The 15,258-nt window shown below is 38.3% G+C and overlaps 1 protein-coding gene across 1 annotated transcript; it reads left to right on the top strand.

Moving 5' to 3' along the window:
- Positions 1-9,086: 9,086 nt before the first annotated feature.
- LOC135477468 (ficolin-2-like) lies at positions 9,087-14,929 on the top strand. The gene is made up of 4 exons (XM_064757585.1): positions 9,087-9,238; positions 10,855-10,951; positions 13,280-13,444; positions 14,493-14,929. The coding sequence occupies exons 1-4, from the start codon at positions 9,212-9,214 to the stop codon at positions 14,753-14,755; spliced, it is 552 nt and encodes a 183-aa protein (XP_064613655.1). The 5' UTR covers positions 9,087-9,211; the 3' UTR covers positions 14,756-14,929.
- Positions 14,930-15,258: the final 329 nt, after the last annotated feature.

Raw genomic sequence — 15,258 nt, 5'->3', positions numbered from 1 at the left:
AGTGAACCTCTGGAAAAAACAGCTAATTGAAAATAATTTCCACTATTGAACACATATACTTGAAAAAGAAAGAAACAAATAATAACAAAAAAACAAATATGTGTATGCATGCATGTATGTATGTATGTAGGTAGGTATGTATGTATGCATGCTCGGCGCTTTACGTCTTACTCACCAATGTTTCGAATCATATGACGAGGAGTCATTAGGTGTGTGTATATGTACTGTGCCTTCTTGTGGCAGGGGAAGTCCATGCCACAAAAGTGCTGTCACTCTCCCTAGCCCGAGGCTGTTCTGACGTTAGGTTTGGCAAAAATGTTGTCGCGCCAAGGATGGCCCCAATCCAACATCACAGTGTGCTTCACGTAAAAACCTATTTCCACTGCCGTGGCAGGTTGTCACAAAAAAAAAAATGAAATATTAAATTTCTCTCCACGGAACAAAATTTGCAGACAATTGTGTTTCTTATCGTATCGTCTGTCGAATTATCTCAAGCACATTTTCGATCGCTCATTTCCTAGGGTGTGTGGGCCCGAGATTCCTTGGTAATGCTCAAAGCGAACGGTTGTACTAATTGTCTCGACATAGACGCAAGGAGTTTAATTAAAAGTAAAAACAATTAAGTACTCCCGTGGTTGTCACTGTGGCGATTTTGTTTATTAATGTTCTTTTGTGTCAGAAGAGTGTAAAATTTGATTGGTTGTGAATCCTGTGACCCTTCGGCGAATGAAAAGCGACAACATGATTAGAATTCATGTTTTAATAATAACACACATGCATTTTAGTCATCACTGGTTCTAATGTGAAACAATGACTTTACAAGTATAGTTCTGGAGTGAGAAGTGTTGAAGCAATGGCTGAAATTACGCAATAAAATGTCATTTGGTATCGCTTTATGTCAACTGGGCCATGTGGTCGTCGTGTGGTAGCAATGGACCTACATGTTCATGATATGGCCTAACTGGGAGCTGTCATGCACGAGGAATGGCACCATGTTCGCAGTCAGAGTATCAGGAGGCAGACAGGTGGTATGAGACAAATTCAGGCTGTCATCCAGGTACACAGTGGATACACCTGATCTACAGTTTCCCCCTGGTAAAGGGCTGTTGTCACTGATTTTTGAATATAGAATATGTACAATCTCTAGTCGGAGTGACATTGTTCGTTCGAGGCCTCTAAACTTCTTGATTTTAGGTGTGATTCTAGATGAAGAAAGTGCTTGGAAATCATGTTTTCTGAAATAACAGCTTGAAATTTAGAAAACTGTGAAATTTTTTTGGTGTCTCAAGTAGCTTACAGCCAACATATGCATGTTAAATGCTTAAAGAAATTTATCTAGACTGCAGACCAAAGTGGTCGAACACAATTAAAGCTCTCATTATATAAATAGGTGCTAAGGGAGATAACCACCTGTTAACTCCCGGTCCTGACAAGCTAACACCGCTCTCATGTTTAGGAAAGTAATATTCTTGTACATTAATGACGGCATAATGAGCGAAGTGAATAACACTTCGTCTCCATGACGACGACGGACTGTCGCATTTGTAATTCTGCAAATGTTGCTCCGCATCAGTTTTGTCAGTAAATTTTCTCCCTGGCGTGCCTTAAATGCAGCAACTTGAAATTAGAGCGATGGACCAACCCGCATTGCCTCATTGTGCTTTATATGCATGTAAAGCCTCAGGTCAATACATACAATATCTGCTAAGATACCATCTCTAACATTTTTGTCTAACAGTGATTCTAATATACACTATATATTAAGTCAGAAATTCAGTAATTCACGGTATTTAATATGCACAAACCCAATCAACGATGGAATATTCCCCTCGTGCTGCTGTGATCTACATGTGTGCAAACCCTGACCCCAATATCTGCAGTGGTTTAACAGATACTACACTAACACTTTGTTCAAAATTGCTCTCTCTGTTATTCGACGCCGACGCTCAGGGTTCGACATAAGCGACTCCTCTACTTTATACAGGCGAGATAAAAAATGTCCAGGCATTTTTGTGTGGGTCGTTACTTTAGGACTTTCCTTGGTTTCTGAAAATATGGGACCATGGCCTCGTCCACATACCTCAGCATGGACTCAAGTGGCTAAAAGTTTGTGTACTACTCCAACAAGCATGGAATGTGACTGCTCCACACTGGGACTGGTTGCTGCAAAAACATCAAAACAAAATACCTTCAAATCGCGCTTCTACTATTATTATTTTTTGTATAAAATGGGTGTTTATATTATAATGTATTATAATTTTACGAAAGCTAAGGATCAACCGATCACAGAAGTCGATGCCTGAACAAGGTACAAATCATCTGCACCGAAGCAAACCTGCACGTGTCTCCCAACTCCGTAGGTGTAGTATAGACTTGACGCGCGTAATTTGAACACATGCTGACAGTAGTAAAACTGTGGCATATCCTGCTTTTTCTTCTGGTTATGCCGAAGGCAACCGAACTATCGTTAGTAACCACCTCATTATTGTCGCACGTATTTCAGACACACTTATAACGGAATCTAATTTATTGTTTAAGTTTTATTTCCGTGTTTTTAAGCTGATATGTTTTCCTATGGCTTCTGAAATTTGGCAGCAGTTCCTTTCTTGTCTTTCGTTTCAGCCTGTTAAGTAGGGTATGGATGATATGTATGTAGGCAGTAGGCCTACTAAGGTTTCTGCAAAACGGTTGGTTTTTATCTCTCAATATGCAGCTTGGGTTGCGTCGTAAGATATAAAAGTACAAAAAAGCGCCACAGCTTTCTTCTTTGGGAAGTAAAATTGGCCTTAAACTGCAGTTTTCTTAATGACCCAGAGGTCAGTGCAGGAATAAAGTAATCTACAGTGGTGAAGTCAACAATGATAACTATCAAACAAATGTGTGTGGAAAAAGTATCCGAATTGAGCGTTGGGTTGGGTGGGTGTACGCAAAACTGTCCTCGCGTTCTTAGTAAGTTCGTCAATGACTTCATTTCCGAAGTTTTCCAGCTATCAACAAAACATATGTAGAAAACAGAGGGGTTATTAAAAGATGTAACATTTTTTTCATGTGTCCTTTAACAATGCTAAATTCGCCATATAGTAATGCAGCATATGGTGGGCGGTTCATCTGTGTAACAAGCTTAATATATCCTTAATTGCTTTTGGTAGTTTGAAATTTGTGCGTAAAAATTATTCAGCGTGGACGACATCAGTTTTATATCCGTTTATATTTGCTCATGCTGGTTTTCTCTCCGGTCGTACGTGGTAGCAGGTGCGCATGGTCGTGGGTTTCCCCCGGGCTCTGCCCAGTTTCCTGCTACTATTAGTGAAATATTCTTGAGTACGGTGTAAAACACCAATAAGATAATGTCAAATAATAAGGTGTAATAAATTCAGTTTTATTCAGTGTACTTGAATTTTCTCGAAATTTCCTCTAAACTCAGTGTGTCACACATTGTATGTGAGTAACGGAAAACTTTTTTTATATGATTGGCGTTTTAAGCCGTCCTCAAGAATATTTCACTTATACATTAGGAGGGTGTCACCTGCAAACATTTGTCTATAATCTGTACACAACTGTTTGTGAAGACCTCTGCAGTGTGGATCATATATACAGTGTATACATATGTTGACAAAAACAGCAGCTTTATTCATACACCAGGGTCCTATTGCTCAGGAATGTAAAGACACAACAAAGATACTACGCTTTTATGCAACGTTATATTTTTTTTTCAAAATTTTACACCATTAAAATTATATGTATATTATTAATCTATTTAAAGTTTGGCTGGAGGCTGGGCAATTCTTAACTGAAAATAACTGGTAAACAAATCATTTATGAATTTTGTCACACATGCACGAGGCTCATTTTCTGTTTTTTAAATCAGTCATATGGTGGTATATCTATATGGGCTATAACAATGACCAGCCCCAGCGTCGATTTGTAGTACATGTATAAGCAATAAGAATGGCCATTATAGGCTATAAGAATTACTGGCCCCTGTGTGGAGGTGATGCTGTTGTATTTACATAAAAATATTTTACATATTTTACATAAGAATGACCAGTCCCTACATGAAGGAGGTTTTACAGTGCCTATTTGGTCTAAAACAATGACCAGCTCCAGCATGGAGGTAATTGTGCATTATTTACATAAGATATTAGAATGATCAATCCCCACGAGGAAGCAGTTCTAGAGTACCTATGTGGCACTAGGTGGTTCTACGTTTTTTTCGTAAAAAAATTAGAATGACCATTCCACACGTGAAGGTGGTTCTACATGTAGAAAATAATTAAAAACAAGCCTCTGAGCAATTAAATATGATCTGTCCACAATAATGTGAGACAATCCAAGACAATGAACGATTACTAGTCTGAACACGAAATTATCCGCACGAAATAATGACTTCAGCAGATTACAGAACAATCTGTACACATCTGGAATATATAGAAAACCAATCCCACCAAAACCAAATACAACAGTAAATCTTAACAGTTACAATTGGAGTAATCTTAGAATTATTAAACTTTCGTTTAGTTGACTAATTCTTCTCTGACCAACGGATATTTTACTTCGCAAAATTCTAAAATTGCAGTTTGATATCAAAATGTACTGCTCTCTGTTCTACAAATTCTCATGCGATTTAAATTCAAAGCCACTGTAACATATATACAAAAACATACTCGTCAGTTTATATAGGTAAAAAAGTTTGTGCTGGTCCCTAATACATCACACATGTCACACACATGTGACCCTCATCTTAAGCGTTCTTCTAGTGTATGCTCTAAAGTCCACATGACCACAAATCAGTTCACGTTACGTCTCAAGAAATTTTACACTCCGTCCTGCAAAAACACTGGGTTTGAGATTTCATCGTCGACCTTGCTGTGAGAGTTTTGTTATGTATACGTGAATGTATAGATGTAATCTGGCTTAATCCGACTCCTTCATTTGGTGTAGACTTACGTCGAGTGCGTCAGTGTGAATATCTGGTTTCGCTTAACCCGGATCCTGAAGACAGGGGATACGTTTAGTCCCAGTGCACTGTATACGGGTTTTGATCAAGGCGTATCTTAGGTTTACATTACAAAATTCCATTGCGATTCAAGTCTTCCAGCAGACTTGATATATAGTGTTTCGTCTCTGTGTCAGTTAAGATCCATGTCTCTGCTTTAAGACATTTGTAACCGTCGATTTATTATTTTATTTAACTGATGTTTTTCGCCGTACTCAATATTCTTTCAACCATACGACGGCGGCCAGCAATATAGTGGGGAAATACCGTTATAGCTGTAGATGCAGTATGCAGTATTATAAGATGTACAGTTATTTAAGTGTTGCCAGTTGAACGCCGTTTTTCATGGAATATTTCAGTCAATCTATTTCCTCTCCGTATTATCACTGTTATTGACGTAAGACAAAAAGCACAAACACTTTAACGAATAGATTCTTAAATCTTGCAGAATGAAGGCAGAATATGGGGTCGGTCAGTTGACCGTGTCACATACACGTGTCACCAATTGCAACAGAAACATCACGTTCTCTTTTGCCGAACTAGGCTCTTTCCCTCCATTTAACATTGTATCTTGTTATCTTGTTATATGGGACCATACATGTCCTGATCTTCTTTTTAGAGTTGTGCTTTTTTGAACTGAAAGTAAGACCCCCTACTTAATTTAAATATTTTCGGCTGAAACCATCGCCACATACTAGTATAGATATTTGCTATCACGTATGTTCAGCGTCACGACGGAAATGGTTTCCAGTGACGTTACCTTAAAGTGTAAAACAGACGACAACGTAATTATACAAGAGATGGGCTGTTATAGAAAATTGCATGTCTATGTCATGTGACACTGTAAAAGTATAACAGCATTTATCAAATTTTTTTCTCGATCTGTCTTTGAGAAGGAGAATTTTTGTATAAAGAATATTTTGGAAGACAAATGGGACAGGTTGGTAGAATGGAAACATACCCTCAGTTAAGATTTTATCACAGGGTGAAAACCCTGGAGTTTATTATGGTCACCTTTACACCCTATCTGAGACAGGAAATACGCTTGACCTCCCTGTGTGCGATACCAATATTATTTAGTGTTCAACAAAGTACAACTTCACTAATCAGCTCTTTTAAACGATACACAAAACGGTTTATTAATTTCTCAACATTTAAGTTAGGATATGTCTTAACAGTTACAAGGAGAAAAAAAGTTAGCATGTTTTCTCTTATGACGTAAAAAAGGCTTTAAATTACAGCTTTCTTAACATCAGTTGGGAAAAGCAGCGTGCGGTGATGACGTTAATAGCTGTCAAAACAGCCCACGAATCCGGTTTGAGCAAGCAGATATAAAGTCACTGTAGAGTGTATGTGAACCTACAATCTTCAGTCGAGAGGTGTCAGATTCTAACAATCCAAGATGTTGTCCGTTATGTGTGGACTTCTTTTGTTCAGCGTCGGCTTTGTGGCATCTTCGTATAACACATTTTTGAAGAAGTTTGATGTTCAACCTTTGGTGGAACAAGCCGATGAAGACGATGTTTCCACGTGGACCGGTATGTACATCTGATAACACTTATTTATACTAGTTTGAGAACAGTGCGGTAGTTCACACGCATGGAGTTGTCACCGACTAAAACATGAAATAATACGAAACCGTCATTGTTATCTTTTTGAGACAATGTAAGCAACATGTATTTCGCATCGGAAACACTATTTTAAGTAGACGATAAGTGCAACTGGTAATTTCACACAATACTTGCAGTGATTAAATTTACCGTAAAGTTTAAAATTTTCCCTACACTATTACAAGCTTAGCCACGTAAAGAACTAGTCTCTCCGGCCGTACGTGGGAAGGTCTGCAGCAACCTGCAGATGGTCGTGGGTTGCTTCCGGTTTCCTCTCACCACCATGCTGGCCGCCGTCGTATAAGTCAAATATTCTTGAGTGCGGCGTAAAACACCAGTCAAATAAATAAGCTTAAAGATCTCAAAACATTCACCTGGTTCTGAAGGCCTGTTACTCTGAGCTTTGTTTTCACTTGAGGAGCTGTCAACCGAACTTAAGAATCAGATGTCAAAATAAGAGTTTAAATTTAAGATAAAGGTGACTGAATAAGTCCAATGGATTTGTTCTATCCCATTGAAAAGCATAGTACACTAATGCAGCACAGTGACTCCGAAGCCTCTCACCAATGCGGTTCTTTTGAGTTCATATCTAGCTCATGTGTTTCTCCCGGTTTCCTCCGTCCATACATGCTGTCCGCCATAGTATAAGTTAATTATTCTTGAGTGCAATGTAAAATATCAATTAAAACAATAAATGAATATATGGAGGGTCATGCAGTGAACCCCATTTCGAGTATATATCGTGCAAAAAGGGGAGTTTGAATGAAGAGATATTTTATCTTCGATTTCAACAAATAGACTTTGATTTGAACAAAGAATGTGAGTGAATTTATGTGAATGAGTAATAATCCAGTTGAAGACAACTCTGGCATGTCAAGATGACTTTCGGTGACCTCGCTGGCTCAGATAATTAAAGTATATCCCCAGCGCTTGGCCTTACAAACTGCAGATGGATAGTCTGACGTCCCCTGGATCCATTCCGATGGTTTAGAACGTCGAACACGAAAAAAAACAAACAAAAAAAAAAACAAAACCTTAGTCATTTAGTCATGAAACATCAGAAAATCTACTCCGCTACGATCGAGCCACCGCTGATCTTCTGACCTCACAGTGGTACAATCACTGCAGACATTAAGCCACTGATTTACAAAATACGGACCAGATCTCGTTAAAACCGCACTTTGATTACGGGGGAATAGATCGCAGTCGTATGAGACTTGCTAATTCAGCCAAACCTTCTAAAGGAAAAGGCCAAAGGACGAGCCTTATAATATCCCCCAAAAATCTGAACGAAAAATACGTCCGGGTTTTCTCTTCCTGAATGCATAATTTATTTAGCTTTTTTTTTATTTGAAACAGCAGCCTGTGACACGAACTTAAAGAAGTCGCTAGAAGCCGCTGTGTGCGCATGCACAATTTAAATTTACATTTCTATTAGTCACCAATCGTTGTTTCCATTCAGTATAATTGAAGCCTTATTTATTTTTGCCGGCGATATAACACAAGTGATTAACTTGATCGTTAGTTTCACGGCGTTGAGTGGCAGATTGTGCCCGTCAGTGAAACTCACAATGGGCTGGCCCGACTGCATGCATCCCTGTGTCTAAGTCCTGTATCGCTCAACATGCCTTTAAAAATTTATAGTCTGTTAACTGTGAGACCGTGAAAACTTTTCCACAAACACGACCATAATTCGGTGGATGTCCAATAGGTGTCAGGCGAACCAGTTAGGAGCGCATTTGTATCATCTATGTGGTCGATATATGAGCGAAAATCGGCCATCGTATCATGCAGCCTCTATGCTTTTCTTAGATCTAATACGACTCCGGTAGCCTTTCTTTCAAGATATTTGTTGTAAAACTGTTTTACTTATAATATTTTCAGAGTGCTATTAAAGAGGTGTACACGTAGGGGTACAGTGGGTAGGCCTAATGGATTCGACTATGCTTTGCAGGGCTTTTCAATACACAATCGAGGGATGTATGCACAGCCTTGACGTCACTTGGCTAGGGTTCCCCGAATTAAACCTAGTATTTTTAAATGCACTTTAGAGATTAACATAGCCTAAATATTGTCTTTAGGTAAAATTTATTGTGAAAATAATACAAAAACTGTGGTGACCAGCTTCACCAGTAAAGGCTGTGCAACAGAGCTTTGTTAAAAACTGATTTTTTAAAACTCTAAGACCTTACCTTTCCTCCGTGATGTTTCTCCAATATCGATAATGGGATAGATATAGTAGCCCGCTCACTTTTGTTAGTTCTCACATCGACAGGGAGAGGTACAGCACTGTACTTGGCGTTATTCTAGTGAATCATTCAGTTATGGTTTTGTCCAGATATCATCATCATAGGCTGATATCGTACAGGTCAAGTATTTCTTGTGTACAAATGTTTGCAGAGTATTACCACGATCGATGTTTCGTGTATTGATGTAAATCACAATTAATACCACGCCAGGAATTGTTTTTTCATATCACAGCAATTTTCTCGAATGCGCATATCCTACCGATTGTACAGTAATACAGAAATGTAGCCACACAAAGAGCGCCGTGTACCGAGTGTTTCCGTTCGGAGTGGGAAAAGGCTTCCTTGTGTACTGTGACATGGTGACGCAGGGAGGTGGATGGTTGGTGAGTTTGTAAATAGGGATTATAAAATGACAGGGGCCTCCGTGGCTTAGTTGGTTAGCGCGCTAGCGCAGCGTAATGACCCAGGAGTCTCCCATCAATGCGGTCAATGTGAGTTCAAGTCCAGCTTATGCTGGCTTCCTCTCCAGCGGTAAGTGGGAAGGTTTCTAGCAACCTGCGGATGGTCGTGGGTTTCCCCAGGGCTCTGCCCGGTTTCCACCCACTATAATGCTGGCCGTCGTCTTATAAGTGAAATATTCTTGAGAACGGCGTAAAACACCAATCAAATAAATCAAATAAATAAATAAAATGACAAACCTGTATCGCTCGTCATGATTTTCGATTGGTTTGTGACTGTCTGCTATGACGCCTAGATCTACGCCTGTTAGACAATTCTAAACAGTGGAATGCCGTTTCAGAATCAGACAATCAGGTCATGTGCATTTGTGGATAACTCAGTGCAGAACAACACCAAGTTAATAAGGTCCGTGGTGATAATTTTACACAAAACACTTAGAAATGTAGTTAGATCGTGACCTATAATACAGTCACATATTCAACAGAAATAACAAAAGTTTCAACAAATTAACTTATTTTTTGTATTTTATTTGATATTTAACACCGGAATTATGAAAAGGAGAAACTCTCGTACTTTGGAAATCATCTGAAAAAAAAACTCCTGTCGCAAGAGCAGTAAGAACTAACAACGTCTGAGATCAAACTTTTGTCCAAAAAAAAAATAAAGAAATTTGCATTGAACGACTGAAATGATTGTTTCATTGGTAAAAATACCTCATCAATACGGTCCCTGTAAGTTCAACTTTAGCTCATGCTGGCTTCCTCTCCAGACGTACGTAGGAAAGACTTTCAGCAACCGGCGGATGGTCGTGCGACTGCCCCGGGCTCTGCACGGTTTCCTCTCACCTTAATAATAGCCGCCGTCGCATATGCAAAATATTCTTAAACACGGCGTAAACCACCAAGTAAATAAAAAAATAAATAAATTTGAGGTCAAAGCGATCTTAGATTATGCTACCCCATACTGCTTGCGCTAATAAATTATCCAGATAACAGGTATGAAGAAAAATCGGCTCAGCTACTGTAAAAGGGTGGTACACGTCACGTTAAGGAATGATATTGGAAATCGTGGGGTTTGACAAACCCACTGAGTTAGACGTCGACCGTGTGGTAATAAATCCAATAAATAATCATATGCTTCTGTGAAGCGAAAATTACTCTGACATGCGAAATGACGCTTTAACAAGTTGTTGTATTAATAAAAGTAATACATTATTTTAAAACATTCTGCAAGAGAAAACTCTCTTCTGAAAACCACCTAACACCAACACATGTCAACCAGTCCTACATCCATACAAAAGTGCATGAACACGCACATACAAATACCGCAGAACGATGTTCTTAGGTTGGAAATATATCAATAATTCATATTTTAATTATGCCTTTGGCAACAACTTGCGGATGTTCATGGGTATCCGCTGGGCGCTGCCCAGTTCCCACATAATCTTGACTGCCGTCGTATAGGTGAAATAAAACTCCGACATAAAGTAATTGTGTCTGTGTTTGGTAAATGGTAAACTTGATGTTAACTGACTTTCCAGGTGTTTCAAAGACGACAAGATGGCTCTGTTGACTTCTTTCGTAACTGGAAGAATTACACCGATGGGTTTGGTAACCTCTACGGCGAGTTCTGGTTGGGTGAGTTACCTTAAACCAGGTCAAAGGTCCTGCATTAAATCTTACTTAACTCAATTTAATATCACCACGTCTACCTCACCAAATTACCACAGATTGTTCATTGTTAACTGGCTTTGGCGGGAAGTATTTTTTACCATGGTTATATTATTCTAATTGTTTATTTGACGACGGTCAGTATTATGGTGAAGGGATATTGAAAAATATGGTGCATAAAGTGACTCAGCAGTCATTGGTTTTCAGTGTTGCAGGGAACAGAGTCGTTTTTCTGTGCATGAAATCCCAGTCAACATTCAAAACATAAACATGTGAATAATTTTCAGGTAAAATTCAATTGTAGGTATCTCACTTGCACTTTAATTGCAACTGTTCAAGAACGAATAACTGTTATGTGGAATAATAAACCTAAGTGTTTAGGTAGCGTTAGAATCATTACGCCGAAACAGACACTCGTGTACCAGCCGTCAACCAATAAGGACGTTTCAGGTCAATAATCGCAAAGTATATTCCCTAAAGCGACTTATAACACAGACCACCTAATAACTAAAGAGGTATACAAAGTACGAAAATAGGATGGAATCATTCAAATAGAAACAGTGAACAGTTTTCAGTTGTGTTGGAAAGACGCAAGGTATGCTCTAGTCGACTTAGTGAAATCAGTATTCATATCTTTTGCCGTACTTGGATATTAGTTGTAGATAAGAAAATATGAATCTCGATTGAGCTGTCATTGCAACTGTTCATATAGCTCACAGATCACTAGACTTTTGTCAATAATTTCCAACAGCACTATTGTACTCATTGTAAAATCTTGGGAAAGGCGTTTGATGCAGTGTCTTTGAATCATTACTATTGAACCGTTAGGTTTTTTTTTACCATATATTCATGTTTACCATATATATATATATATATATATATATATATATATATATATATATATATATATATATATATATATATATATATATATATATATATATATATATATATATATATATATATAAAGAGATATATATAAAGATCTCTTACATATTCATTGGTAACGTGTTCTAAATTTGTTTTGGAGACAGTTCTTACCATTATTGTGGTATATGAATTTCGACTTCACACTTACACATTTACCGTAACTTACTGTCAGCATCACACGCATTGCTTTCCAGTGACGTGACCTTGTCAAGAAAAGTAAAATAATGTGATACCAAGCAAGATTTCCAGCGTTTGTAGCAAAACCATGCATTACATGCAAAAGGTCAAACCGGACTCGTTCAGAGCAGGCCAAATTACATCCAACTACATGCCTTTTATTTCAAAATGGAAAACTAGGTCACCACGTGATTTGAACGCCCTATGGCGAGCTTAATCTCTTTGGAGCCGAAATAAGTCAATTTCTTAAACTTCATAGCGCTGTGAAGTGTTCTCATCTATTTTAAATCTCATGGGAATCCGATAAACGTTTCTAGAGATTTACATCCAACGTGGCGAATGGGTAGATCTGCGATGTGTAAAAGTTTTATATGCTAGCACGTGGCCGGAAGATGTTGTAAAAACAGTGTAAATGAATAACAGCAGCGATTTGCAGTTTTGTAGTAAACGCCAAAGGAAGTACTAAAAAGAATAATTATTCTGGTAAGAAGAAAAAACTTCTAGCATTCAGCTTGGAAGCTTGTTCATAAGTGATGTGTCTGTTGGTGAACAAAGAGTTGATCACTACTGGTTGACTGTGGGCAATATGAATTAGATGAGAGTAAAACGAAAAAGTGACTTTCGCCGGTAATGTGGACGGTTCTCACACACCGGTGTTGCTGGCAGCACACAGCTGTTTGTTTGAAAGCCCCGGTAACATGCTGGAGTATACTACATATTAATAGTTAATTCAAGATCATCCGAAGGGTGATCAATACATGAAAACTGTACTGAGCAAACCTTAATTTAAATTCAGTTCAACTTAATTTAAAACCACAGATTAAAAGTGAAATCTTTATCCCAAGCGCTTTTGAATTCCATTGCGATGACGTTTCTAAAACTTTTTATTTCCAGTTCCTTTCTAGCAACACACCGCTGAAACTATTTTCCGTCAATTTCAATGTAAACATGAAATTTGATCGCAAGAGCCGCAGATTAAATATACCACATGAATATACTTACCAAATAAGAAAAGCAGTTTGCCTTGCATTGCGATTACATCTTTTAGACATCTTGACGACATTATCCATCTAACATAATATGCCGTTGAGATGAAATACGATGAACTGCATTCCACAAACAGCGCTTTGCCAGGTAGTTCCCACATATACAGTAGTCGGTCAAAACCATCCAGTTTTGTCTCCCCAGGCTTGCAGAAGATCCACCTCCTGACCTCTCAGGCTCATTTTGAACTTCTCGTGAATATGAGAAGCTATACCCTTGGAACGGGTTACGCTTCCTACAGCAGATTCCGTGTGGCAGACGAGTCTCACAACTTCCGACTCTTACTGGGCACATTCAAGGGGAATGCTGGTGAGTTGACCGACATTTTTTCTGAGAAAAACATAATTTAAAAAATAAATTAAAAAAAAACACATCAACTAAAATCGGCCAGAATTTTGCCCTAAAAATTTGCAACTAAATGTGATTAAAAGCTCTTCAGTTGGTGACTGTAGGAATGATGGTGTAAAAACTCTTGGCGAAAGGTGGAAGAGAAGCGACCAACCTTATAAGCGTCAAATATTCGTGGTGAAAAAGATTGGCCGACACCCTTAGTAGGCATACTCTAACAATGGGTCTGAATTTTGACGTCACAATGGCAATAGGCCAATGTATGACTGGTTTATAGACATCACGAATACATGTATTAGGCATTATATAGGCCGATAATGTTTTTAAATCAACCTATGTAGACCTATGCGTGCTCGCCATTCATTCCCAACATATCAATATATTGATCCGTTCTGGTTATCTTTGGTGTTTTTATGTTTGATCACATCATGTGATATACACTGTACGTGTGTCAGTATCACTTGTGATACCCTGACCACATACAGCACTAAAATGTCTGTATTTAGACATTTGTGGTGAAGGTAACCATGAGCCAGTATTATATCAGATGTCAGAACAACCAATAAAATTTTTTATTAACAATGCTGGATTTGGCCCTGTTTATTCGAGTTAGGAAAGAATTGCGACTAAGTAAGTTTTAGTTAATTTCTCCCCCCCCCCCCCCCCCAAAAAAAAAAGAAAACAAACAAACACAAAAAATAACCGCTTATTTCTTATTTCTTACTGTACTCTGGGGATCTTTCTAACGCGTTACTTTGACTGTATACTGGTGACTAAAGAAAACTTGACGCCAATATATATGGCCGCTTCGACCCTTTAATTTTGGTCACCAAATTTTGCGAGTAGAGGCGAGTCTGGATAGTCGCTGGAGACTAACTTTTTGTTTGGACTTATCGACCAGATCCTTCTCACAGTAAACACGAATCAAATGAATAAATCCAGTCAATATGAGCTGTGCAATAGTCTGTGTGTCTACAGATTTTGAGTCATTTTTTCTTTGTTCTCTCAGGTGACGCAATGGATTACGGAAATGGCTTGGAGTTTTCCACATATGACCGAGATAATGACTACTCCCCTGGGAGCTGTGCTGCCTCAGATCATGGGGCATGGTGGTACAATTTTTGCCATTACAGTAATCTGAATGGGCTGTATGTTCATGTGAAGGAGAAGTTCACAGTAAATACTTCATCAGTCACGTGGTACCACTGGTCGTCTAAATATCTCCCTCTTCAGTTCAGCGAGATGAAGATACGCCCGGTGAAAATCCACTAAATAGACGATACTCGTGATTGTTTATAAATTATAGGCGAAGACAGATCAAAAGTTCGTGGTAATTGTTCCTTTGAACTTTCACTTGATCTTTCTTTTTTGTTTTTTTTTCTTCCTGTTTTTAACCTTTTCAAAATATTTTAAAACAAAAACTGTTTAATAAATGAATATGACTTATGCTATATTTTATCATTTTAGTGAGATAATTTTCGGACTATAGAAATATAACATGCAGTAAGGCTGATCGCATTATGTCCAATGACTAGGCAATCAGATGCCAACCAATTTAACATTTGGAGGAGAAAACACAAAATTATTATAACTGTTTAGAAGGAACTATTTACAAAACATCAGTCTTTTCTGTAGTGGAGGTAGCACTCGTAATTGTAGATTTTTGAAACACACTAAACAAGGCGCGAGCTTGGAGTTCATTCTTTTTCAAAAACCTACAGTTACTAGTGTTTTCTCCTACTTACACGACACCATAGACCAGTGCAATAATTACA

The sequence above is a fragment of the Liolophura sinensis genome, chromosome 11 (genome assembly GCF_032854445.1).
Source record: "Liolophura sinensis isolate JHLJ2023 chromosome 11, CUHK_Ljap_v2, whole genome shotgun sequence".
Taxonomy (NCBI): domain Eukaryota; kingdom Metazoa; phylum Mollusca; class Polyplacophora; order Chitonida; family Chitonidae; genus Liolophura; species Liolophura sinensis.
The sequence above is the reverse complement of the archived record's forward strand: the minus strand, read 5'-3'. Positions and strand labels throughout refer to the sequence as shown.